At 40.8% G+C, this 13828-nt stretch overlaps 1 protein-coding gene across 5 annotated transcripts in view; it reads left to right on the top strand.

The window, feature by feature from the left end:
* The first annotated feature begins 4796 nt into the window (after nt 1-4796).
* ZFR (zinc finger RNA binding protein) overlaps nt 4797-13828 on the top strand; it is a 45589-nt gene continuing 36557 nt past the window's right edge. For all 5 annotated transcript variants that reach the window (XM_017811295.1, XM_017811294.1, XM_017811296.1 and 2 more), the window contains exons 1-2: nt 4797-4922; nt 5148-5232. In XM_017811295.1, the coding sequence (XP_017666784.1) occupies nt 4886-4922; nt 5148-5232 (122 nt within the window). In that variant the 5' untranslated portion in view covers nt 4797-4885. The remainder of the gene's footprint in view (nt 4923-5147; nt 5233-13828) is intronic.

Here is a 13828-nt window from a genome sequence, read left to right as displayed (position 1 = left end):
TTGATTGAAAGCAACAATCCTTAATGCATTTTTAATCAAGTCTTTCAGCCTTGACATAAATCAAAATTTCTAAAACATTTTTTTCTGGCTCTTAATGAGTTAATTTCTCCCACCTGCAGCATTTCCTCCAAAGCAAGTACCAAGTTTATTTTTACATCTGAATTCATAAATAACAGGTCAGTGAGGGGAAGGGAGTGTTTGCTGCAAGTGGAGATTTCATGTTCTGCTTTTCAGTAATAAGAGGTTTCTTTGAGAATTATTCTGGTTGTTGAGTATAGTGGCTGTTCAAGCTATTGGTAAATTACCCTTACTATGTTTTATTCTTTTTAAAAAAGAAGAAAGAAGCTACCAAGAAAAAATGCTGTCTCTAAAACAGTGGGAAAGGAGCCGTAATTTTTCCAAGGTAAATTCTCTGCTGTTACCTTCTGACTGAGTCATCTATCCCCCTAAGGGGTATAGTTCACTTTCTGAGCTCTTAAAATAGGCTTTTGTAATGGGTTTGTTACCTCATCAGACACTTTACTTCTGTAGCTGCCTTAAAAGGGCTTAAATTCTTCTAGTTACTGCCTGATTGCCTCATTTCATATCCCACATGTCTTTGGCACAGAATAATGTTCGAGCACTAGTTTTTTCTTCAAAAACATATGTTAGAATGCAGATTTGAATGGGAATGGTGAAAAATGCACGGGCTTCTGATCTCATAACAGTTACTGGCTGCAATGGTTGACTCCTCTACTTAGAAATACACATTTTGAGGCAAGCCCAGTGAGAGATCAGCTCTTTAAAGCTCTTTTGTTCTCTACTTACTAGTTTAAAAGGTGGATGAAATGTGCTGTAGAATGGAAGGTTAGCCTATAACATGGGCAGTAGTTTTATTAAAGTGTCATGAAAGAACAAGTAAGAGGTGCTGCCAGAGAGTATTCTTTTGCCTGTGTACTGTAGCTGGTTTGTTTCTTGTGTGTGTATCATGTGCAATGTGAGTTTGCATTAATACTTGCATAACTTTCTGTTATGTTTGGGAAGTGGGGTCTTCATGTTGCAATTTAGTATTTAAACACTGATAACTTTCATCTGTAGTTTAATAAATTACTTTTATTTATTTTAATATGTCTATTGTTATGGTCACTCTTCAATGTCTAAACATTATTGTTAAAAGTGACACTTTTTTGCTTTAATAATTTAAAATCATGGTGAAAACACAGGGTCTTTGCCTTCACTGCTTAAAAAACGTAATTTCCCTTTAAAATAAGGTTGATAAGCTGAAGAATGTCTTGTCTCTGTAGCTATCTGAAATAATTTCCAGGTGAGAAGGTAGCATTGGATTCCGTATGCTGATTGTAAACCTTTTTCCATCTAGAGCTTTTACAAAGAGAGCCCTAAGTATTAAGTTACCTTTTCAGGAAATAGAAGAGCAGCTTTTGTTAGCATGGTCTGTGCTGTGTCGGAAGCCTTTAATCTTCCGCAGCATCGCCCTGCCCTCTGGTGGGCACTCAAAGGCCGGCTGAGAGCCAGCTTTTACATAAACTGGAAGAAATCTTACTTAATCTTACTTAACAGATCTTAAGATTTAAAAAGATTTGGGTTTCCCCATTGTGTTTCAAGCACAGTTCTGCAGTCCTGTGGTAGCAGCTGAGACATGCATCTCAGAACATTAAAGTAAAAATAGTGGGATTGATGGCACTGCATGTTATGTGGTACTTCCTTCTTCTCCCCATATTTTGGAGATCTCCTTTCACAGAGTTAAAAAGAACGTCAAAAATTAGTTTTCCTGAATGCTACCTTGCTTACCAGTTTTGTCTGTGATATTTTTAAACACACTGAACTTTGAGCAGAAAGAGTAGCTGTAGTATTTGATTCCAAATTAAAGAATTGTGTTCCAGTGTACATTTTTATTCTGCAAATTCTTGGCTGTTCTTCTGTAATCTTAATAGGAAGAGAGATGATGTTTAATTTTCCTGTTTAAAAAATACCTTCTTCGTCTTTCACTAAAGTTTTTCTGCCTTTCTCCCTCTACCACGACTTGCACTTTGACACTCTATGTATTTCCCTTCCAGTTAAGGATACAGAAATCAGTAAAGCTCAAAATGCCCTGAAGGATCTAATCTGAATTTACTACTGTTTCATTTTGAAGCAATCTGATACACGTCTTAGGGAGATGCAATCTTGTTTTATAACCTACTGAGGTTTTTTTAAGTATAGACTATGAATCTGATCCTGCAAGCAACTAGTAGCATAAATAGATGTTATGTAATGGTTCACAAAGTCACCAGGAAGCATCAGGTTCTTATTAGGAAGCTGCTGAGGGAAAGACTTGTATAATACTAGTCATTTGGGTTTTTTTCAAGGAAAAAGGGAAACCTTGGGGGTGTTTTTGGTAATATTTAATAAGTGTGACTTCTCATAAAGCGTGTTGTAGTCTTTTTTAAGTGATATATGCAGTGTAGACTGAAAATGCAAAATTCACCCAGGATAGTAATCTGAATCTTCTGATGAAATTGCAGCTGAATCGAACTGCCAAGTGGGAGTTAATGCTCAGACATATGTGGGGCTGAAATCACAACATAGAGGGTGTAATATTTGAATTAGAACTACTAGAAATTATTTGGAGTTTAAAAAGTTCTGTATTTTCAATAGGAAGGGTTTTGGGGTTTTTTGTGGAAACAAAGTTAAAAAGAGGGTAAGTAGTCCAAGTCTGTTTGGAATATTATAATACAATATATATTAGTAGTTGTATATATTAAATACATATATATGTATATATAAATGTATGATATCCATTAGGAGAGTCCAGATGAGGCCACCAAGATGATCAGAGGAATGGGGCACCTCTCCTATGAGGAAAGGCTGAGAGAATTGGGATTGTTCAGCCCGGAAAAGAGAAGGCTGTCTCTGGAGCCTTCCAATATCTGACGGAAGCCTGTAAGAAAGATATAGAGAGTTTATTTACAAGTGCCTGGAGTGACAGGACAAGAGAGAACGGCTTCAAACTGAAAGAGAATAGGGTTAGATTAGATATTAGAAAAAATTCTTTACTATGAGGGTGGTGAGGCTCTGGAACAGGTTGTCCAGAGAATCTGCGGATGCCTCATCCCTGGAAGTGTTCAAGAGCAGGCTGGATGGGACTCCGAGCAACTTGGTCTAGTGGCATGTGACAACTGTCCATGGCAGTGGGGTTGGAATGAGATGACCTTGAAGGTCCCTTCCAACCCGAACCAATCTATGATATTCTGTCATTCAACAAAGTTTACCTCATAAATTAAGAGGCGATTGCAGGCCTATACACTTGTGAAATATACCTTTAGTGATGTACTATTAAAAGGTGTGCGAATGTCTGTGTCTGTATATAGATGCTTGTATTTGTAAAGAAATGTGTATTGAATATTGTTTATTCATCAGTATATTGAATGTTTATAACTGAAGAAACTTGAAAGCGAGTGGAAGAAAACTTCTGTTGTCTTCTTGTCCAAGTGTCGTGATCCAGTGGTCTAATTATGAACAATTTTTAACAAAAAAAAAAAAGGAAGAGAGAGTGTATCTATATCTCATTTGTGTATGCTACCTCAATCAAAGTTTTCATGGCAGAGGTCATACCCTCTGAGTTCTTCTGTAGAAGATTTCTGTATAGCCCTCTCCTCAAATACTGTCACAGAGAACTTTGGGACTAAGGCTTTGCTTTTTGTAATCTATAAACTAAATTATTGAAATGTCTTCAACCAATAGCCATTTTCTGCACAGAAAAGCACTTTGGGTGGAACCACGCAGATTCCTTTTACTATTGTGCCTGATTAGGATAAGAATGAAGAAAAGGTACAGTAATACTCCCTATGCAAAATTCATAATAATGACAAATTATGTCCAGTGGACTGGCAAGGATGTTTGGCATCTGAAGTAGCAGTACTTCATATGCAGCTGCAATAATGTAAGCTTTAGATGAGAAATTACTTTTTTCCTCTCATTTTATGAACAACAGTATCTTTGAAGTCTTAGTGCCTAAGATGTCCACAGCTACTGTAGGATAAGGGAAACCCCTGTTTTTGTGAGCACCGTGGGAGGAGATCCCAAGCAGGGGCGTTTTGAGTATGTGTGGCTTACAGAAAACAAATACTTCCAAAATGATAATGATTTACTGAATCCAGAAGTGTTTTATAAGTCTTGACTGGTTTATGAAAAATGCACAGTGCAGCACAGACAAAAAAAAAAAAAAAAAAAAAAAAAGAGATGGAAGTATTTCAGCACTTAAGTTTTGCTCTCTTCAGAGCTTTGAGGAACGCCTGCTGCTCAGAGAGGAGGAGTGTGCGAAGGAGGGGCAGAGCCTTGAGGAATAGACACTAATTTAGTCCCTTTGGTCGGGTGGTCACTGCACCGGCCAGTGGATTTCAGTAGCGATCTGACGGGCTGCTGGTGCACGAATGGGCCCAGTATGGGTGAGGCTGTACCTGTGTTGTACGTGCAATAAGCATATAAGAACGTTGTGAGATGGGGCTCTACATATGAGAGATATACATGTATGTGTGTAAATACTGTCTGTGCTGCCCTGAGCGCGGCTCCTCGTGGTCGGACAGCGGGACTACAACTCCCGGCGGCCCCGGCGCACATCCCGCGCCTGCGCACATGGGGCTCCCGCGGCGGCGGCGGCTCCCACGGGTCCCCGTTCTGCTGGCAGGGGCGCCGCGGCGGTTGGACTACAGCTCCCAGCGGCCCCCGCGCACACCCCGCGCTTGCGCAGACGGAGCCGGCCCGGCCGCACTCCGCCGTTGTCGCGGTCGGTGGGTGGGGGAAGGGAGCGAGCGGGAGGAGGAGGAGGAGGAAGAGGTGGAGGAGGAGGAGGAGGGAGGCGGGGGAGAGTTGAGAGTTCACCCGCCGCCGTCGCTGCCAGGCCGGACTCATGATTCCCATATGCCCGGTAGTTTCGTTCACCTATGGTGAGTAGCGGCGCTCGGCGTGTCCGTGCGCGGGGAGGGGGCGGCGGCGGGGTCGGGGTGGGGGGTCGGTGCTGAGGCCCCAGTTCTGACCCGGCGCTCCCGCGCTTTCTCTGTCCCTTGTCCCTCTGTTTGTGTCTCCTTCTCTCCCCCCACCCGCCTCCTCCCGCCGGGCCTCCTGTCATGGCCCCGGCCGCCGCCGCCCCTCGGTCGCCGCCGCCGCCGCAGTGCCCAGCCGGCTGGGGGAAGATGCCAAAATGGCCACCGGCAACTACTTTGGATTCACCCACAGCGGGGCTGCTGCCCAGTACAGGTAACCACCGCCGCGACCCGCCCCCGGGCCCCTGTCCCCGGCCGGGACCCCGCGCAGCCCCCGCCCCTCGCCTCTCGCCCGGGGCGCCGTGCCCGGACCCTCCCGCCGCGCCCTGGGGTGCGTGTCCTCAGGCTCCTCATGCTCCCGGTGTCCCCCAGGGTGGGACGTGGGGCCGAGCACAGCGCGGGAGGAGGGGGAGGAGAGTCGGCGGCGGCATCGGGTCCCCAGGCCCTCAAATTAAAATGGCCACTTGCAGGCAGCAGCACCGGCGAGTCACCGAGTGCCGCCCCCGGGCCCGTCTGCTCCTGCGGCTCCGGGCAGCGCGGGCCCTGCTCCCCAGGGCTTTGCTGTCGGTGCGGGACGGCAGAATCCTTGCTAACATGGGTCGGAACCCAGCCTGAGGGAGACGGGATGGATAAGGGGAGAGATGGAGCACGGGAAAATACAGGGGACTTGATCCAGTTGAAGTAATGTTACGATTGATGTGTCTGAGAAAGTAGAGAAGGTACTTTCCGGGCCAGCTACCTTTTAGAAATATCTCCTACTGTGATTTCTAAGACCGGGAGCACGTACTGTAGTGGAACTTGAGGACCTGTGACTGTAGGCAGGTATAGATACCTGCATCTTATAGGTCTGTACAGATCTCGTATGGACACACTGCCACAGTCTCTGTATATTTGTTGGGTTTGTTCATCCGAATTGTGACCAGGGTGTTAAAAAGCAATTGGTAGCATCTATTACCTCACATTTTCTGACATCAGGTTGCTTAATTTGCTACATACAGTCAGGAATGCCTTCACATTTTTGGCTTGTATGGGAGTAGCACCCTGAAGTCCACATTTCAGTCTTATGTTGTTCATCCATAAATCTGCGATAAAGACCTTCCATGATGCCTCCGTCTTGGCTAATGGGAAAAACAAAAGAAGAAAGCGTATATCTCAAGGATTATTAACAAACAAGTGCAGATGTATGCTACTCTCTAATAAAACTTGCATACAGTTTCAGGAATGGAGGTCTTGTAAGAACTCCCAGACTGTTTTTTTGCAATTATTTTTTCCTGGAAATGGAAATGAAATACATTAAATTTTATTTACTTCAATGTTTAATATTAAAGGAGAGGATTAAGCTTAGCTCATATTCTAGGTCCCTTTCTGTGGCACTGCTTTGCAGCATCTCATTCCCCAGTCTATCTATACATCCAGGGTTGCCCTGTTCCAGATGCGGAGTTTAAATCAACACTGAAAAGACTATGGAGCTATTATTGGCATAGAATTTACAGTGTCTTCTTGGGTTTCCAGTTTATCTGTGGCCTTGATGGATCATTTAAATACTCTCTCATGCTGCACATGAAGGAGAAATTAAAATTTGTCCAAGTCTTAACATTAAGTACTGATATTTGAAGCAGTTTTAGAGGCCAGATTGGTAGGTTCTCGGGTGTTAGATCTTGGATTTGGAAAATTCAGAAGTACTGTGTCGTTGTTGTTTAACCCCAGCCAGCAACTAAGTACTACACAGGCTCTCACTTGCTTCCCACGGGTACTGGTGGGGAGGAGAATCAGAAAAGCAAAACAGTTGAGATAAGAACAGTTTTAACAGTTGAAACAAAATAGAATACAATAATATGAGTTATAGCATTAATAATAATAAAAATAATAGTAGTAATGAAGAGAGCGGGGGGAATAAAGCCCAAGAGAAGAAAGTGAAGCACAACACAATTGCTCATCATATGCTGACCAATGCCCAACCTGTCCAGAAGCAAGCAGCAGCTCCTGACCAATTCCCCATGGTTTATACACTGGGCATGATATTCCATGATATGAAATATCTCTTTGGCTATTTCTGTTCAGCTCTCTCGATGCTCCCTCCTGACTTTTTTTGCAACTGCTCTCTGGCATAGCACGGGACACTGAAAAGTCCTTGATTTAGAGTGAGCCCTGCTGAGCAACTAAACCATCAGTGTGTTATCAGCATTATTCTCATACTAAATCCAAAACAGCACTAAGCCAGCTACTAAAAAAAACTAACTCCACGCCAGCCAAAAACCAGGACAGGCATGCAGGAGTTAATAATATTTACCATTGTAACAGTGTGATTGGTATTGACTAGATAAGAAAAGGAATAGATGACTGTCTTTATTAGTTCATAAATACTAATTTTCATAAAACACACTTGAAATCTTTACTTGTTTCATGTTTAATCAAAGGCAGCAAAAGAGCTAAGTGCCCTTTAAACCTGTAAATAATGTATTAGAAGCATTCTTGTTCCTTTCAGTGTTGTTGCTGCATAAAATTTCCTGCTATCCTACTCATTTAAAATTCTTTGTGTAATAGTATCATGACTTAATGAGAGAAGCATTAGATTATGCAAATACTAATGCAGGAAATGTCTCTGAATATTGCAATACCTTTCAATTTGTGCTTTCTACCAGTGACGGTATTAGGGCCCAAGATTATAAACCTGCATTCAATGCAAACTTCATTTGTTATTTATTTTACTGTCTACTAATCCATCCATTTAGGAGCCTGAAATAAGTGTGGAATTTGGTGATACTAGACCTCATTTCTTTGTGTCTGTTCAGTGTGAAATTACCATACTAATATTGGCTTGTCTTTAGCATGTAAAAAATATTAGCATGCTTGGTTCAGTGCTGGAGAGAGGCATAATATGCTTTTATTCTGAAGTTTGCTGGTTGAAATGAGAGGATGCTGATGGAGAGATAGGGGTATTGAGTAATGTTTGGACAAAATGTGTGAATGTGATAGTCTTGTTTAATTAAATTTGTGTTATGATTTTGCCTTCTGTTAAAAAGATGAAGAATCTTTAAGTGCTTGAGTTTCATCTTAGTGATATTCATACCATGTCTCTGCTCTAGTGAGACAGGATAGTGATGGAGATGCTCGTGTAGTTAGGAGTGATTTGTTAACTTTGAATTGCCTTGAAGCAGAGTGAATATTGCTAAATGTGCTGAGCCTTCACAGGTAAAGGCAATTCTAGCAGTTCAGGTTCAGAGCAGACCACAGTATCTGTGAGTTTAGGTTCAGATGCAATCTTCAAAGCAGCCATATGGAAGTGAACTCTTGCAGTTAGAGCTAGTTTGGAATTCAGCTGTAGAGCTTGATGTTAAAACATACTTGAGTCTGGTGCAGAACAGCAAAGGAGGGTGAATTGCTGTGGTTGGGCGAGGTGGCTATTGAGAATTGATTGGGGGTGGAGTGTTTTTTTCACATTTGCTGGTATTTCTAATTAACTTTACTTTTGTCTTCAGTGTCTTCCCCAGGTACCTCTTCTTCAAGTAGGTACTGGTTTGAAAAGTATTCAGTCTTTCAGAGGCATTAGGACTGTAATTCACTCATGTAATTTATATTCAGTGATATAAAGTATCACTGAACATAAGTCAGGGTTGTACTGGTAGAAACAGATGAGGACAATACTGAGTAGACTTTCTTCTGAAGAGGGTATGTACTAGTAGACTTAAACTTATGCAAAGAAAAACATTTATGCATCTTATAGCACATATACCTTATTCTAAAATGCATGGACATTGAAAATAATCATAGTTTTACCATAGCAGGAAGGTAAAAACTCCAAATGCTTGCTCTGTGAATTTTATGCTCATACTCTCTTGAGTTGCATCACATCTTGAAGCATACAGATTTTCAGCCAAGGAGACTTCAGTGAATGTGACAGAGCTGTGTGGAGCTGATTCTCTTTTTGTTTAGTCTTAAGTGCTATCCTAAACATGCTGTTCTAGCTTACTTAGTGTACACAAGAAGCCTCCAGTGCTGGTGTTTATGAAAGGATTTTGATAGACCTCTTCTCAAGTCAGTGAGGTCCTGCTCTCAAAGGAGGTACACCAACATTAGAAAGGCAAGGAGGGCTCTGAGCTTGTTAGCATGGGCTGTACCAGTATTGCAGTTGGCTGTAAAGGGGAGACAAGAGGAGGTGGTGGTAACCGAGGAGGAAAAGTGCCTCAGGAGTCAGAGGAGCCTTTGTCATTTTAAGGAGAGAAGTCTGCCAACTAGTTGAAATTTGCAGCAGGCTCTTGTCTTTAGGAGCAGAGCACTTGGGGAAGCATTTCTGTTAATGGCATAGTTATGGTTAATGGTATAGTTATGTCCTTTGAAGTTGTATCCTCAGAATGGGTTGATGACTGTAGGCTTAACTCTAGGGTGTTAAATAATGTGTAAAATTTGATCTGTTTCTAAAACAAAACAATGGTAAGTTAATGTGTTGTTACATTATTGATGCTAGGAAAGCAAAGTAATAGTTTAAGATAGGAAATACAGAATGTTTTAACAATTTAATACAATTTTCCATACTAGTGAAGTTTCTTTACTTTTACAGAGAATGTGCCAATTTTAGCATTTTTTTCTGTTTAACATCTTTATTAATGGCCCAGATGATGGGGCAGAGTGTACCCTCAGCAAGTTTGCTCATGATAAACACCTAGGAGGAATGGCTCATGTGCCAGAGAGTTGCAGTGACATTCAGAGGGACTTCAGACGGCTGGAAAATGGGCTGACAGGAATCTCAGGAAGTTTGACAAGGGAAAGTGCAAAGCTCTATATGAAAAAACAACCCTATGTGCCAATATATGCTGTGGGCCACCCAACTGGAAAGCAGCTTGGCAGAAAAAGGACCTGGGGATCCCAATGGACACTAGACTTGAATGTGAGACAGCAATGGGTCCTTGCAGCAAAGAAGGGGAATGGCATCCTGGGCTGCATTAGTGCAAATATTGCCAGGACATTGAGAGAGGTGATCCTTCCCCTCTAATTCAGCACCAGTGAGGCCACACCTGGAATCCTGTGTCCATTTCTGTGCTTCAGTACAGGAGAGATATGGACATACTGGAGAGAGTTCAGTGAAAAGCCCACAAAGATGCTGAAGGATCTGTAGCTTTTATGGAGAAAGGCAAGGAGAGCTGGGATTGTTCAGTGTGGAGAAAAGGAGGCTGAGGGGGATCTTCTTAATGTGTATAAATGCTTGAAGGAAGGATGCAGAGAGGACAGAGCCAGGCTCTTTTCAGTGGTGCCCAGTGCTGGAGTCAGAGGCACTGGTCATAAACTGAAACACAGGAGGTTCCCTAGGAACATCAGGAAGCACTTTTACTGTGAGAGTGACTGAGCCCTGGCAGAGGTTGCTCGGGGAATTTGTGGAGTCTGCATCCTTGGAGATACTTGAAAGCCATCTGGATACAGTCTTGGGTGTCTGGCTGTAGGTGGTCCTGCTTGAGTGGGACTGAACCTCCAGATGATTTCCAGAGGTTCCTTCCCAGCATCAGCCATTCTTTGATCTTGTGATTTTTGACAGGGATAATGTTAGTTAGTTGTCCCTTTTCAGGCAGATGTACCATCTCAATCTCAGGTCTTTTTGTGATGTATGTTACCACTGTGAACGTGGCTGTTGACTAGACTTGAAAAGATCAACTTTTTGTGTGCTGTGAGCTGTGTGTTGTGAGCAAAGGGAGGTAGATAACAGAGTGTATATTGTGTCACTGTTACAGTCACTTGCAGTACATACATGAGGAAAACGTTGCAGAATTTGATTGGAATTAAATCAGGCTGTGAAGCTAAATGTAAAGATTATCAATGCAGTAAGGGTGTTTTCAAAACATGGGGCTGTTCACCTTTGAGGTAAGTTATTCATAATATATGGTTTAGCCATCTAGTAGCAGTCATTAATTTTGGTTTGTATTGGAATGATACAAGCAAGTTCTTAGAACAAGGAAGAAGAAGGGAAACTCAAAATAGCTACAAAGAACTGACTTTTTTAGGCTTTATGTACTTAAACCATAGAACACATTACTAGGAACTTCTGAAATACAGCAGAATTCAAGAGGGGATTGCACATTTGCATGCCTTCAGGCCTCTCTTTGTATTGCTAGTGAATTGAATTACAGTGTTCTATTCACAAAACTGTAAGAATAGGAGAAAATTTAAAAATTTAATTTAAAAAATTAAAGTTCTAAAAATATATATTGAGTCTTTATCAAAATTTTTTTGCCTGCAGTGAGTGACAAGCTCTAGAAAAACAGAAGCAAAGTCACTTCTAAAGTACAGCTTACTATAGTCTGTTATTTCAACATTTTATGCTGCTCGTTGTCAAGTGTGCTTAGGAGGAAAAAAGTTCCCACTTTTTTTTTGTTTTTCAATTATTATTTTGTTTTTACTTTGCTCTGTCCATGTTCCATTAGCACACCTGAAACTACATCTGACCGGTTATTCAGGAGTGCCTCTCCCTGGGTTAGAATCTTTAGCAGTAGCAGATTGCGCTGCTTCTAGCAGTTTTTGTGACGACGGCCAAGAATGCACTCAGATAGCAGGGAAAGGCACACAGCTACTTTATTTACCTTAAACTTAGACTTATATTCTTCTTCTCTGTCCACGCGCAAGCATAATATATTTCATTGGTCGGGTACTTCTCTTCACACGCCTAAACTTATCTTTTGATAGGTGGTCAACAATTCTTCGCGTGCGGGCAAATCTCAAAAACAGCACCTGTTATTTACAGCAGTTTTGCTCCTTTTCTACTTTCCCATCCTGTATTGTTTACATTCTTTACCATTTCAGAGCCACAACTTCTCAAATTCAAGGCCTACCATCCAGTTGTTTCCCACATTTTTGTAGAGTTGAATCATACTTGTATCAATCCTCATATTCCTGAAAAAGCTGCAAATCTGTATTTTTTGCTATTCATAGAACAATCTATGAAACTTCAAGAAGTCTGGCAGTTAGGTGCCATCAGATATGGTTTCCTTGATGCTAAAACGTTCAAATATTCTTAAAAGTTAGAATTTAAGAAATATATCTTAATTCGTGAGGAGTTTAACTCAAGATACTTGTATTTTAAAATTTATTTTAAGACTTGCTTTAATGTTGTGCCAAACTAGCGTGGAAATCGCCTCTTTAAATGAAAAACACCTGCAAGAAAAATGTTATAGAAGTTGTAATTTCTGAGGAAGATTGTCATTTGGATAAGAGACAGACTTGGTTCTAGGCCAAATCTTAACTCTCTATCAAAATACCAGTCCTCAGAAAACTGAAACTAAAAAACTGAAGATGTTCTTTGCCTCTAGGAGAGGAGTTTTCAGTGTCCAGCAACCTAAACAGAGCTGGAACAGTAACGGCATTTGCATGTGTGTGCATGTTGGTTGTTCGTAGAGAGATGTGCTGGAGATCAGCATTTTTTTCTTCAGGTTATGTGCACATGAGTAGCAAATAATTTCCTTTTTTTTTTAATTAAATGAGTCGGTATGATGAAAAGCAAGGCTTATAGGGAACCTTTTATGTGTTTCCTCTATATAGAGCTTTTATATGCTATATATCTTAGTTGGAAATAGACTGCATTTTCCTGAAAATGTATTATTACTCTGACAGTAATTCCTACAGATAGTTCATCAAATTTCTTAATGCATGACCTACTCCACAAATATCTTCACGTGGAAAATAAAATATCTTAAAATCTTTAGTTATCTGGAAAAATATTTTCTTTTATTGTTAACATGCAAAAAATAAAGCTTTCTACTTTCAATTCAGTGTTTTACAAAAAAAAAACCTCTTTTTTTTTTCTAGGAAAGGGTAATAGCTGGAAATGAAAAAAAAACATGACCCAAGTGTGTTACAGAAGAGAATTCAATATTTGTTTCATAATTGCTCTTAATTTTCTGTCATTCAGGGGTAATCCAGACCTTCTATCAGTGTTGTTACTTGAAAGTAATTAACAAGGGTTCTGCTGTATTCTATCTAATAGTTAAAACAAGTTCTCATCTAAGTTTTTGTGTGGAATAATGTTGCTCATTTACAAACCTACCTTATTTATATAGCTATTTAAGTTAGACAAATGTGGTTTTGGGACTGGAGAACAATGTTTTGCCAAGTGGACACCAGTACCTCATTAACTGGTATTGATGAGCAATTTCTGCCTCCTAGGCAGCTTCTGACTGTTTTAAGTGTGCTCCCAGATTTATTTTTTTTTGCTTTTCAAGGCCGTATTTCTTTTTCTGTATCAAAAACACTGCTATAGTTTTCTTGCTAAAGATTTTTGTGCAGCTCAGAAAAGGTTGTTGGTTGCTGCTTGAGTGTTCTGATTTTTGACAAGGAAAATAAAAGTTACCAACAGAATTATGAAATTAATCTAGTTACTTTAATAACAAATATTGATGGCTGACACCTTCTGAGAGCTTGTTCTCAGGATCTGGGCTTTTTGTTGCTGATGTTTTAATACAACTTGGCCAAATGTAAGTGTTCAGGGTAGGATTTTCCTGGCTAAGTATCTATCTAGAATTTTACTGTTTTTTTTTAAAGCTGTGCTGTAGCTTATTCTATTTTGTGGTGTAGAATTGAGCAGGGAGATCTTCATAACTCTTTGGTGTCTCATTGTTTTGGAGTGGAGACTTCACAAATGAGAAAAATATCTTTACGTATTACACTGTTTCAGAGTGATAGTTCTGAGTGTACACAACAGGTCGAATGGTGGTCAGATACCGTGTAAACATCTGCTGTATTATTCTTATATCCAACTTAGAAAGTATTGAGGCAAAATGCGCACCTGCTTTGAGAAAAGGTACTTGCACTTGGTGAGGGGAGTTCTGTGC

This window comes from Lepidothrix coronata, unplaced genomic scaffold (genome assembly GCF_001604755.1).
Source record: "Lepidothrix coronata isolate B3197 unplaced genomic scaffold, Lepidothrix_coronata-1.0 Scaffold31, whole genome shotgun sequence".
Classification (NCBI taxonomy): domain Eukaryota; kingdom Metazoa; phylum Chordata; class Aves; order Passeriformes; family Pipridae; genus Lepidothrix; species Lepidothrix coronata.
The sequence above is the reverse complement of the archived record's forward strand: the minus strand, read 5'-3'. Positions and strand labels throughout refer to the sequence as shown.